At 44.3% G+C, this 14387-nt stretch overlaps 1 protein-coding gene across 1 annotated transcript in view; it reads right to left on the reverse strand.

Annotated features, from left to right (window-relative positions):
- Positions 1–14387, reverse strand: part of LOC145390263 (uncharacterized) — a 355704-nt gene that overhangs the window by 204884 nt on the left and 136433 nt on the right. The window contains exon 4 of the mRNA XM_080265244.1: positions 6926–7065. Coding sequence (XP_080121370.1) covers positions 6926–7065 — 140 coding nt within the window. The remainder of the gene's footprint in view (positions 1–6925; positions 7066–14387) is intronic.

A 14387-nucleotide genomic window follows, 5' to 3' on the forward strand; every position in this document is an offset into this window, starting at 1 on the left:
TTCACATTTTTACTCTCAAGGCAGGACGCTCACAGACATCAAAACTCTGCACTAGTCTACCAAGTTCTTGTCTGGTACTTGCAAGCAGTACTGTAACATCAGCATACAAATTTGAGATATTCCATCCATCACCATTCATTACAAGCGCCATCCCTCTCTCCATTACTCGTGTTGTTACTTCTCTCATCACCCCATCCATATATATATTGAACAACCAAGAGGACATCACACAACCTTGTTGCACGCCCACACTGATCGTGAACCACTCACTTAGATGCCCATTAACCCTTACACATGCTTCGCTACCATCATAAAAACTCTTGACAGCACCAAACAGCTTACCATTTACACCATACATGCACAAAACTTTCCACAATCCCTCTCTTTCTACTTTGTCATATGTTTTTTCCAGATCCACGAATGCCATAAACACCTTAAGGTCCTTCTCACAAGCCTTCTCTGCTACCTGTCTCACTGCAAATACTTGATCCACACATCCTCTGCCACTCCTAAAGCCACACTGTTCATCACTCACTAGGACTTCTGATATCTTTCTTACTTTCTTTATAATAATTCTTCCATATACCTTCCCTACCACACTCAATAAACTTATGCCACAATAATTCTTGCACTCACTTCACTCACCTTTATTTCTGTACATGGGTACGATCACAGCCTTTTTCCACTCTACAGGTACAGTTTCACTCATCCATGCCTTCTTACATATCTCCAACAAGCATATAAAGAAGCGTTGTGGTGTGGATGTGGATGTGATAGGAAGTGTTAGGAGGAACACACTGAGGTGGTTTGGCCATGTGGAGAGGATGGAGAGTGAAAGAGTGACGAAGAGAGTGTATGTGAGTGAGGTGGAGGGAGGGAGCGGGAGGGGGAGGCCAAAGATGAGATGGAGGGCTGGGGTCGAGAGGTACAGTACAATCCCAGTTAACCGGGTGGCTTGGGAAATTTACCTTCCCGGTTACAGATTTTTCCCGTATTTCTGATTTTCAAGTCAAATCTATATAAAGGCTATCACAGCAGTAAATACAGTTCAGGTACTCACCAGTCACATTAGGGGTTACACTAAGAGATTCCACCTGAAAAACTGCCTTGTAAACACACACCATGGTCATAACACACGCAGAGTGTGCAATGTCTAGCAATTTGCAGTACTGCAAATTGCACCAGTCCATTGTTTACCAAATTACTGTATTCATTATATGTACTGTACTCATAAAAATTGAAAAATAAAATAAAGAAATAAAAGCTTGAACATTTATTAGTGAACTGATGATGTGTTAAGACTGCACTGTAGAATTATCACGACACCTGTACCCCCACGTGGGTTTTGTTTACGTTTCTGACCCCGACTGTTCTTCTTCTTCCCCACCTGACCTCCATCACTCCACCACTCACCCGCCACTCAGCTGTTTTGCAGAAAATAAAATAAATGATGTACGTAAGAAATGCAGGCATATTATTTATTTATTTTTCTTCCAACAAAGTAAACTTTCATTCCTATTAACATTTATATTCAGCCATTAGTGTTTTATAATGTTCGCCTTTTTCAAGTCTGTTGCATAAGTCCAGCTTCTGTTTCAAGGTATGCACGATACACTTACGTTTAGTTTGCACTTTAGGCATTTTGGAGTGTACAAATTACCGTCTATCAGAGGAACACAATAGCAAGAGAGCTTGTTTACTGTCTAGTGGCAAAAAGCAGACTGGTGATTTTTGGAGGGTGTGGAGGATGACTGAATTCAAGTAGGGGAAAGAGGGGGAGAGGAGGGGTGGTTAAGAGGATTTGCTAGGGATTTACATTAGCCGGAAATGCCTTCACCTCGCTTTGCCTGACTTCACCCAGCCTCGCGTGACACGATCAAATGGCGGTTTGGCGGTCCATTCAAATTGGCGCACAGTTATAACTTACTGACATTTTTACCAGCCATTGAATTTTCCCGTTTTTCTGAGTATTCCGTTTGTCTGGATACCGGATAGCTGGGATTGTACTGTATATGAGAGAGGGAGGTGTGAGTTGGGAGCAGGGCAGTGAAATGGCGGAGGACAGGGTGAGGTAGAGGCGATTTGTTTGTGGCCACCTCGAACAGGATTGAGGCATCTGACAATAGACAGATAGATAGATAGATATATATACACACACACACATATATATATATACTGTATATCGTTTCGTTTTCGATTTTATAGGCTCTAACATGCTTGCATGTGTCGGCCTTGGTCACCTAATGGCGGCTCTCCACCCTGCACGATCCATTGCAGCCTCCCTGTTCAGTCCCTGAACCCTAAGATCACACTTAATGACCTCATCCCATGTCTTTCTCGGTCTACCCCTCATAACCCCACCCCCAATATTAACACTTCTCACCTTCCTCACCCAATTATCATCCCTCATCCTCTCCACATGTCCAAACCACCTCAATCTACCTCTCCTCATCACAACACCAATACACTCCAGTCCCATCCTACCTCTCAACTCTTCCATTGTAAACCCAGCCCCTCCAGGCCTTGGACGCAGGGACGCACTGCACATCCACCTAATCATTGTCATTTCTGTACGTCTGAGCCGGCGAATATCTTCCCCACTCACTGCCCAGGACTCACTGCCATACAGCATTACACTCCTTAACACATGCTGCATACAAATACCCCTTAGCACGTAGAGAGAGGAGAGCCCTCTCAATGTCCAGGAGAGGCAAGAGCTCCCTGAACTTCTTCCAACCACTTCTCACCCCTAGCCACAGCAGCTAGCTCCAGCCCCACCTCCAGCACACAACATGTCTCCCAAATAACAAAACTCTTCCACACACTCAAGAGATTCACCTGCAAGTTCACAATCCTTTCCATCAGTCTGACAATCTCCACCTGCTCACCCCGGCCACGCACGTACATAAAATCAAGCATTATCTCACACTCTGCACCTCTTCCTGATACCACTACATCTCTTATGCACCCATTTATCACACACACCGCACAAGATACAGAATTATCTTCCCACGCCCTTGGTGGCAAGCTACTGCACATGGCCACTCTCCCTCGTCTTTGACAGTACCGCCACCAACCCTAGATATCATCACTTTTGTTTTATCTGCATTTACCCTTAAACCCTTTTGCCCCATACAATCTCTCCACTTCCTAAACCTTTCCTCCGCCTCCCTTTCATTCTCTGCAATCAACACCAAATCATCAGCATACAATAACTCCCACGGGAGTCCGTTTCTAAAGTCACGTGAAAGGGCTTCAAGTGCCATGATAAAACAACATGGGACTCAAGACTGACCCCTGATGCACACCAACATTCACGGAAAACTCATCACTCAAATCTCCATTCACTCTCACCTGAATGTGAGCACCCACATACATGGCCATAACCACCCTAACCAGCCACTCCTCCAAGCCAAGCTTTCTCATTGCCCACTTCATCACCTCTCTAGGGACTCTGTCAAAGGCCTTTTCCAAATCAACAAAAACAAAATAAAGATCTCTTCTCCTACCAATATATTTTTCATGAAGCTGTCGAACAATGAATATGGAATCAGTGGTCCCCCTACCTGGCATAAACCCAAACTGCATCTCATCAATATTCACTCGTTCTCTAATCATACCTTCTAAAACTCTCTCCATTACTTCATTATCTGATCTAAAAGCTTTATACCTCTATAATTTCCTCTTTCCAGGGCATCACCCTTCCCTTTATACACATTTACAATTACACTCTTCGCCAATCATCTGGGACAACACACTCATAAATAATCCTATTTATCAGGTCAGTGACTAAACTCACCCCTATATCGCCTGAGGCCTTCAACATTTCGGCAGTCAACCCAGACACACCTGCTGCCTTCCCCACCCTCATCCTGCCTATTGCCTCACTCACAGTAGCAGTATCAATCAAAGGCCAAGGGCCCGACACTGGATCTGCTGGCTCCAAACCTTCCCTGTCCCAGTCAAACTCCTCATTCAACAACCGGTTATAATGCTCTCTCCATGCATCTTTAATATCCTCACTGTTCACCACTACCCTTCCTTCATCATTCTTCACACACTGCTCACCTATGATATCCCGATTATCCCTCTTCACCTGACCTGCCACCCTAAATAAATTTTTCCTTTCCCCATGATTTAGGTTATCAAGTAATTGTCTCTGTGACTCAGACTTTGCCCTGTATACCTCTCTTCTAGCCCTACACTTGGCAGCCAAATATTCCTCTTTGCTACCACCCTTCTTCAATTCCCGGAAAAGCCTTCTTTTCTCCTTAACTGCAGCTTCTACACCCTCATCCCACCACCAAGTTACTTCATGTCTTGGTGGTCCTCTTGTCCAGCCGCATTTTACATCAGTAACTCTTAAGAAATTTTCTTGAGGGCTCTGTACTGTTCATTAACGCCTCTGTCTACAGCTCCCTGTTCAGCCACCACTCTCCTCAACTCGCTATAGAAGGCATCCCTTACTACTTGGTTTTTCAGCTTCCATATTTCCCTCCTAGGTACATAAGTCCTCTTTTTCATCACTTGTTCTTTAAGCACCATATCACAAATCAATAGTTTGTGCTGCTGCACACACTCCTTACTTCCTATAACTTTAGCATCCCTCACTAACCTCCTATCGGCCCTCCTAACCAGAAAATAATCTATCTGACTGCTATTTCCCCCAGACTCATACGTAATTAACCTACTGTCTTTTCCTAAAATATGCGTTGCACACATTCATGTCCGTTGCCTCCCCAAACTCGAGTATCCTTTCTCCTTCTGTATTCCTTAGACCATACGCACATCCCCCATGCACTCCTTCATAACCTTGTGCTGCTTCACCTACATGACTATTTAAGTCCCCTCCCAAAATTACTCTCATCATGCCGCATACCACCCACTACACGTATTAAATCATCCCAAAATCTATCTTTCTCTGATTCATCCAATCCTGCCTGTATATATATACAGTAATCACTCCAATATCCGACGTAATAGAGCCATAGGTAGGTCCGGATATTGGTTCTGTCCGGATATTGGGCCCCAGCTTATGGACTTGTACTTATGGACCCTAACTCAGAGAAACACCTATACAACTCCCTCTGGACATGCATAGCACCTATTTAAGACCCAAATCACACCAATAAGGCACATAAATGACTGAAATAAATGCAAAAGAAACATAAAATGAGGGTTTAGAAGTAGGTTCATACAATAATAAACATTCTGGTGACTGGCTCCTGGATTGGTACTTATGAACCCTAACCTAGCCTAACTCAGAAAAACACCTTCCTACTGCACATGCATAGCTCCGAACACCCTATTCACACCAATAAAGGACATTAAAGAGTGAAATGAGGTAAGTACAGTATGGAAAAAAGTACAGTATGAAACATTCTTATGTCCGGATAGTGGGGATGTTCGGATATTGGGCGTCCGGATATTAGAGTGATTACATATATATATATATATATATATATATATATCACCCCCCCCCCCATTTCCTTGGTCACCTAATGGCGGTTCTCCATATTGCTTGATCTCTGGCAGGCTCCGCATTCAGTCCCTTATCCCCGAGGTTACACTCTATGACCTCATCCCTGATCTTTTTCGGTCTGCTACTTGCAACCCCACCCTCAACATTCAACCTTCTGACTTTCTGGACCCATCTGCCATCCCCCATCCTCTCAACATGTCCAAACCATCTCAATCCACCCTTCCTCATCACAACACCAGTATACTCCACTTTCATCCTTCCTCTCATCTGCTCAACTGTAATCCCCCCCCCCCCGGACGTTGCATTCATGGACACACTACACATCCATCTAATCACTGTCATTGCTTTATGTTTGTGCCTATGAATATCCGCTTACTTTACTGCCCAGGTCTCACTACCACACAGCATCCAAACCATCTCAATCCACCCCTCCTCATCACAACACTAGTACACTCGTCCCATCCTACCTCGAATCTGCTCAACTGTAATTCTCACCCTCCCTCCTGGGTCTTGCATTCATGGACACACTACACATCCATCTAATCACTGTCATTGCTTTATGTCTGAGCCTACAAATATCCACTTATTTTACTGCCTAGGTCGCACTCCCACACAGCATTACAATCCTAACACATGCCACATACAAAGATCCTTTAGCATGGATGGTCAGCCCTCTCATGTCAGAACACACAACAGCTCCCTGAAGTTCCTCCAACCGCTCCTTAGCCTACCGAGAGAGTTAGCTTCAATCCCAACTCCACCACATAACATCTATCTATCTATCTATTGCCTGACGCCTCAATCCCGTTTGGGGTGGCCACAAACAAATCGCCTCCAAGTCGCCCTGTCCCCCGCCATTTCACTGCCCTGCTCCCAACTCACACCCCCCTCTCTCATATACCTCTCCACCCCATCCCTCCATCTCATCCTCGGTCTCCCCCTCCCTCTTCCACCCTCCACCTCACTCACATACACTCTCTTTGTCAGTCTTTCACCCTCCATCCTCTCCACATAACATGTCCCCCAAATAAAACTCTTCCATGCACTCAAGAGACTCTCCAGGACTATCAATCCTTTCACACCTGTCAATCTCTACATGCTCTTCTGAACACATTATACACAGGAAATCAGCATTATTTCACGTCCTACCTCTACTACCACTAAAAAAAAAAAAAAAAAAAAAAAAAAAAAAATACAATATCCCCCTTCCTCATGTTACAAAAATAATGGACTGTTTGCAACATAGTCTTTGATATGGGATTAGTGCATCTCTATTACATATAAAGAGGTGAGTTGCTAGCTTCCCATCCTACTTAGTTACACGCAGGAAAAAGTGAATATTTGAGTAGAAGTTTTCTCCCCTTGCCACCAGAAATAACATATGAGAGGATGGGAAGAGAAACCTGAGCCCAACAAGTAAAAAAGAATTTTTACAATGCATACATAGGGGAGAGCACCGGGATAGAGGGTAGCCTCCCAAGGTGTGAGGTGAATGGGGATGCAAGTCTCCTCCAGTACCACCTTTGCCGCCTCGGGGTCACACTCGAAGTTGAACTCTGCAGCCGATGAGACGTTACCCAAACCTAAAAAAGCACAGGGTTGAAAGCCCATTGAAGATGTATGGTTCAATGCTGATCAAATCAAAAAATAAAGTAACAGTTCTTGGATGAATAATCCTCCTATACTCCTTGAGGGAAAAAAAAAAGGGGGGAGGGGGATTGGATGATGGATGGATGGATTAAAAAAAAAAAAAAAAATGAAAATCATCATGGCATTACCTTGCAGAAGATCAATATTGGATCTTACGTTTTGTAAATGGAGAAAAACATTTGGAAAAGTCCAAGAATTTAAAGACTTCTTATATAAACATAAGGGCTGCAACCTTTTTCATAATCTACTTTTGCAAATCTCCTCCTCCTCCTCCTCCTCCTCCTTCCCTCTACCTACAGTAGACAATATACACGTAAGTACACGAACAGAACAACTGTATCCAAATAGACAGACAGACAGATAGATAGACTGATAGATAGATAGATAGATAGACAAATAGATAGATGGATAGATGATATACACACACAGTCTGGTCTAGTTATCTCACCATATGACTATTCGCTGTGATAAATCACTAGAACGTTAATGCAAAGGAATAACATTTAAAAATTGGCCACAATTTTGCTATAACGATATCTTTGATGACCGTCTCCAAGAATCTCATGCAGACACAGTGATACACACAAGCCAACAATCAGCTATCACAGCCAAGATGGCTGCCTGATGTTTACATGCACAGAACCCCCATCTTGGGTCTGTGCTGGCGGTGACCTTTGTGCCAACCCTTTGAGTCTTGCTCGCCCATTCCCTAAAGTGTCCCATGCCAGTGATCGTCTCCCTCAAACTTTTCAAGTTACCTAACCTTCTCACTTGCCTGAGATCCACACAATGCTATTGCTAACACCAAGTGACAGTGCAAGTATGCTACGAACAATACTGTGTGTGACATTAAGTGGAGAGAGAACTTCGAGTGTGTGAAATTTTAAACTCTGAACTCGGATATCATATTTGGTGCTACCCATAGTGGAAAGCATGGTGCTACCAATGCTGCTGAGATGCTGCTGAGGGTGAGGTTAAAAGGGCAAGATGTTGTCTTTCCCTTGACAAGAAATTAGACATTACAGTACAGTAATCTCTCAATCATCCAGATGGCCATTACCTAGACCATCCAACACCTGGACGCTGTGATCTGGCTGTTCCAAACAATTTATTTGTATCTTTTTTTCCCCACTATCCGCACAAAATGCTTGTGTCTGTTTCGATATTATGGCTGCGCGGAAAATATCCGCCCACATGAACGAGAACAGTCTGGTGTGCCGCCATGTCAGGTTGGTTTGTTTACCCTACGTTCACCAGAGACCCCTGTTGCCCGCTCTCATTTCCCACGCATTACTTGTGTTGTGACCAGCTCTTTCTGGACTGGTGTTATGGTAGCGCATGTGGTGGCTTTTGTGGTGGTTCCCTAACAGCTTCAGGCCTTGCTATTCCTTGCATGCCTCTTCCTAGAGTGTGTCATGATGGCCCCTCCACCTGGGAAAAGGAAGAGGGTAGTGATGAGTCTGGAGACAAAGAGCAAGATCCTGAGTAAGATTGATGCAGGATGATCAGCTTCCTGCACCCTTAAGGAGTAAAACCTGGCCCGCTCAACCCTCCATGACATCAAGAAAGCTTGTGACAAACACACCCAGTACACAGCAGACCTTGGCCAGAAGAACAGATGCAATATTAAGCAGAAGACTATGAGTTTGCCCCCGCATGCCAAAGTCGATTGTTTGACATTGCAACAATGGGCTGCAGGCATGCTAGTGTGAGGCACCAAGTTAAAGGTTGCTGCCAAGAAGTTTGTCCACCTTTGCAACGTCCCCGACCTAAGGCATCCAAAGGTTGGTTGTTCAGGTTCAAGCTTCGACATGGCCTTACCAATCGTAAGACCTATGACAAAGCTTTGGACATTACTGACGAGGGAATGGAGAAATTTCAGCAGAATTTGTTAGACTTGACTGAGAAGGAAGGCCTCGCTCTCTGTCAAGTCTAAAATGCTGACAAAACTGGCCTCTTCTACCACTAAGTGGCCATGAACACTCTGGTAGATGGGAATGAGAAGCTTGTGCCTCGCCACAGGACATCTAAGCAACAGATGTGGAGGAATTTCGGCAGAATCTGTTAGGCTTGATTGAGAAGGAGGGCCTCGCTCTCTGTCAAGTCTATAATGCTGACAACACAACCTCTTCTACCAGTAAGTGCCTACGAACACTCCGGTAGATGAGAATGAGAAGCTTGTGCCTGGCCACAAGATATCTGAGCAACAGGTGTCTGTTTTGTGCTGTGCTAATACAGGCAAACCTCAGTTTAGCAATGCAAATGGTTAAGTAAAAACCCATCGCTAGGCGGGGTATCGTATCTCGGGGTGGATTAAATGTGTAAAGTATAGGGATATTTCTGAGCCTTGGGTTTCCCCACAACCTAGTCCTAAACCCACCCAAATGAGTCTAAAACAAGTTTCTAGCTAACCTAAACTCCTACACAGATTAAAAACCATCAAAACTAAGTCTAAAAGCAGTTTATAACTCACATAAACCCAAAAATAAAATCTGAAAATCATCAAATATGAGTCTGGAAAAAATCAAGTAGAGTGGAAAAAATCAAGTAGAGTCGCAATTTAACCCGTGGATTGAGCAAATTAATTTTTTTTATCCTACCCCATGGTGCACATAAAATGAAGAAAAATTTTTTTGTTTTTATTTATTATAAACTTGAAGATACACATCCAGGCCATCATCTGGTAATAAAAAAAAATTTTTTCTCTCTCTGTCTTTGCGTAGGACTATGTGTAAGTTTTTGTAGGGAAAAAAAAAAAAAAAAAAAAAAAAAAAAAAAAAATTAAATTGATGACAAACATCCAGGGCATCATCTGGTGAAAAGAAAAAAATCTCTCTCTCTCTCTCTCCCCGTCTTTGCGTAGAGCCATGTGTAAGTTTGCGTAGGGTGGAGTAGTAGTAGTAGTAGTTGTTCCCTAGGTAGTCTGGCCGAACAGCCCTAAGTCCCTTAGGAAGGCCATGGCCGAGACCGGACTTTCCCATAGAGCTCTCAAAGAGTGTATGTTGTGTTGTTGGCGTAGGTGATTGTGTGCAATGCAGTCTTCCATAATGTGCTTAATAGTATGGGGTGCTGTGTTGCATCCTGGACAGGCATCAGCGACGGAGTTATCCAGCCTCTTCTGGTAGCATAAGAGGGCTGGATGGTGCCCACAACTCAGCCTGGCCAGGTGGACCCTGTCCTCACGAGGAAGATATGATTCAGATGGGTGGATGTCAGGAGACCGTGCATGCAGCTGTGTGTTGTCTTTAAGTGACTGAATGGAGCGGCGAGTGATCTGAGTGTGGATATGCTTCTGGAAGCTGGCCTGAGGTGGGCAAGGGGGGAGAGATGACAGTATTTGTGTATGGTATCGTGTGCTGGGTGTTGGTTTGATGTTCCTTGGTGTGGGTGGATGTGCTGCCATGTACTGTAGTGGATGTTGTGGGTTTGTGGAGGCTGCAGCAAGAAACTGGGTGCCTCTTATGTCTAGGTGATCCTTGACCTTGAGGACTTTGGTTTCTTGATGTAGGTGGTCTGTGGGTGTAGTAGCTATGCAGCCTGTGATTCTTTTTAGGGCCTTGTTCTGTATGGTCTGTAGAGTGTTGTAGTGTGTTTTGGTCAGGTTAGAAGCCCAGGCAGGGGTTGCATAATTCATCACTGAACGTATGTATTGTTTGTATACTGTGGTGGTGGTTTCTTTGTTGTGTCCAAATGTTGTATGGGCAAGTGACCTCAAAGCATTGAGTCTTGGTGTTATTTTATTTTTAATGTTTGTGATGTGTTGTTTGAATGACATTGATGTATTGTATGTTACACCAAGGATTTTGGGTGTGTGTGTGTGTGGTAGTGGAGTGTTGTTTATGGTGAGGTGTGGGATGTGACAGTGTTCTGCTGTCCAGTTTGTGAGAAAAGTAACTGTAGATTTGGCTGGGGCTATTTTGAGCCTGTTTGTGGTGAACCATTCATGTAATGTGTTGAGGTAAGGTTGAATGATGTGTGCAGCTGTGTTTGAGTTTTGGTGTGTACATGTAAGTGTCATACCATGTGCACAGGAAGCTATGTGTATCTGTGGTGTGTGGGGTGTTGGTATGTCATGCATGTATAGATTAATGAGTGTAGGGGACAAAACAGATCCTTGGGGGACGCCGTTTGTGAAGTTTCTGATGTTAGAAGACTGACCGGCAAATGTTACGTGTGCACATCTGCCTGCTAAGTAGTTTGACAGCCATCTTTTTGTGTTATTGTGCATGTTTGTGTTGAGTATTTTGTTTGTGAGGTTGTGGTGGGGGATGGCATCAAAAGCTTTGCTAATGTCTAGTGTGACTAAGAGTGTTCTGTGTGGTGGCCTAGCTGAATTCATGCCATCAAAAACTCTCTGTGTAAGGTCTGTAAGAAGGGTGTTTGTGGAGTGTAGTGGCCTAAAGCCATGTTGTGACTGGGCTAGGGGAATGTGAGGTGTGACTAGTTGTAGTACCAGTCGTTCAGTGACTTTAGATGGGGTGCAAAGGAGTGTGATGGGGCGATGTGAGGAGGGTAACGTGGAGTCTTTGTTGAGTTTAGGGATAGTGATGATATTGCCATGCTTCCAGATGTTGGGTATTATGTTGTGTGAGTAGCCGTAGTTTGATATGTTGGTGAGTGCTTGTATGCCTTGTGGTCCTAGGTGTTTAAGGTGAATGTTGCTTATGTTGTCTGGTCCACAGGCAGATGAGTGCTTGAGGTTGTTAATGATGTGCTTCGTCTGGTTGTAAGTGAAAGGTGCGTAGTCTGGGTCTGTGGGGAACTGTCTCTTACGTCTGATGATATGTCGGTCTTTCGGATGGGGGGTTAGATGACTGACTTGTGAAAAGTGATTGATGAGAGTGTTTGCTTGTTGTTTGTTCGAGGGTATGGTGTCTGTTGTTGTGATGGCAGCGTGTGACTGTGTGGTGTTGCTGTTGGAAAGTGTGATGCTGTTTAGTGTTTTGTAGAGTTTGCTGATGTTTGTTATGTGGTCAAGTGTTTGGATGTAGTTTTTCCAGTTTAGTGTTTGCTGTTCTGATATTTTACTGTTTATTTGAGTGTTGAGTTCTTGTATTTGTTGTATGGTGCCTTGTGTATGGGGTGTTGGGGAGTGTCGCAGTGTGTCCCGTTGTCTGATGAGGCCTTGAATTTCTGGTGTGAAGTTGGGGTTGTGTCTCTTTCTGTTGCCTCTAGGGATGTGTCTTTTGTCTGCGTTTTGTATGACTGTATTGAAAGTGTACACAGCGGTGTTGATGTTTGTGATGGGTGTACTGTTTAGTGTTTTGAATGTTGTTCTGTTTCAGTTACAAAGGCCTCCCAGTTGGCTCTCTTATAATTAGTGTATGTGTGTTTGTGGCCAGCTGGGGTGACTCTGGTTTTGGTAGTGATGATGATTGGGAGGTGATCAGAACCTAAGGGTTTGACCACTCTCCATGATGTAGTGGGAGCAAGGTTTGGGGAGCAGAAGGTGATGTCTGGAGATGATGGGAGGAAGAGGGCTTGGTATGGGATATGGGTATGTTGGTCTAGACAGTTTAGTATGAAAAGATGATCTGTCTGGGATTGTAGTACCAGCCCTCTGTCTGTGTCAGGGTTGTTGACATGCCAGGCCGACGACTTGGCGTCGAAATCACCACCCAGGATGATGTTGGGTATGTTAGTGATGTGGTGTATCTGTTGAGAGTAATTGTGTGGTACTGTGGGGGATGATTGGGGGGGAATGTATGTGTTGGCAATTGTTATGTGTGATTTGTTACCAGTGTGTATTTTAATTGATTGTATTTCTGTTGTTGCGATGAAGAATATTAAGTTGGGAAAGGCCCCAGGAATTGATGGAGTGTGTGGTGAAATGCTTAGATATGGGGGTGAGATTGTTGTGGAGTGGATATGGAAGTTGTGTAGATTGACTTTGGAAGAGGGAAGGGTTCCACAGGACTGGAAATCAGGTATAATTGTTCCTTTATACAAAGGAAAAGGAGAGAGAGAAGTATGTGGTAACCATAGGGGTATTTGCCTACTTAGTGTGACTGGTAAAATATATGGTAGAATAATCAATGATAGGGTTAGGCATATGACAGAGGAGCTAGTTGGAGAAGAACAAGGGGGATTTAGGAAGGGAAAAGGGTGTGTAGATCAGATATTTGTTCTAAGATGTTTAGTGGAGAAGTATCTAGAGAAGGGAAGGAAAGTGTATGCTGCCTTCATGGACTTAGAGAAAGCTTATGACAGAATAGATAGGCAAGGTATGAGGAAGGTATTAAGAATATATGGAGTGGAGGGGAAATTGTTGAGTGCTGTGAAGAGTATGTACGAGGGAGCTAGGGTTACGGTGCGAGTGGATGGTGAGCTGAGTGAGTTCTTTGATCTCAATGTGGGACTGAAACAGGGTTGTGTGATGTCTCCATGGCTGTTTAATATATTCATGGATGGGGTTGTAAAGGAGGTGCAGGGTAGGGCAGTGGATGTGGGGGGTGGCTCTAATGAATGAGGGTGAGATTTGGAAGCTCCCGGTGTTGCTGTTTGCTGATGATACAGTACTGTTGAGTGAAGATGAATGGGAGTTGCAAGGTTTGGTGAATGAATTTGGGACAGTGTGTTGGAGGAGGAATCTGAAAGTTAATGTAAACAAAAGCAAAGTTATGGTGTTTGAGAGGAATGAAGTCACAGAGTGTGCAGTGAGGTTGGATGGTGAGGATATGGAGAATGTGAGTGCATTCAAGTACTTGGGTAATGTGATGAGTAAGGATGGAACTTTGGGGGATGAAATGCGTGAAAGGGTACAGCAGGGAAGGAAGGTTGTTGGTACACTGAAAGCAGTGATGAGAAATAGGGAGGTGAGTATGGAAGTTAAGAAGTCACTGCATGATAGTACTGTGATCCCTACCCTGACATATGGAAGCGAGGCATGGACCTTGCAAGAGGGAAACAAGTCAAGAGTGAGAGCAGTGGAAATGAGTTACTTGAGAGGAGCATGTGGAGTGACGTGGAGGGACAGGTTGACGAATGAAGAAGTGAAGGAACGCTGTGGGGTGGATGTGGATGTGGTTGAGAAGATTAGGAGAAATACACTGAGGTGGTCTGGACATGTGATAAGAATGGAGAATGAAATACTGACTAAGAGGGTGTATGTAGGTGAGGTGGAGGGAGGGAGAGGGAGAGGTAGACCGAGGATGAGGTGGAGGGATGGAGTTGAGAGGTATATGAGGGAGGGGGGGGTGAGTTGGGGGGAGGGTAGTCCAATGGTGGGTGACAGAGTGACTTGGAGGCGTTTTGT

Source organism: Coenobita brevimanus, chromosome 14, assembly GCF_032717465.1.
Source record: "Coenobita brevimanus isolate Jiangsu-jjx chromosome 14, ASM3271746v2, whole genome shotgun sequence".
Classification (NCBI taxonomy): Eukaryota; Metazoa; Arthropoda; class Malacostraca; order Decapoda; family Coenobitidae; genus Coenobita; species Coenobita brevimanus.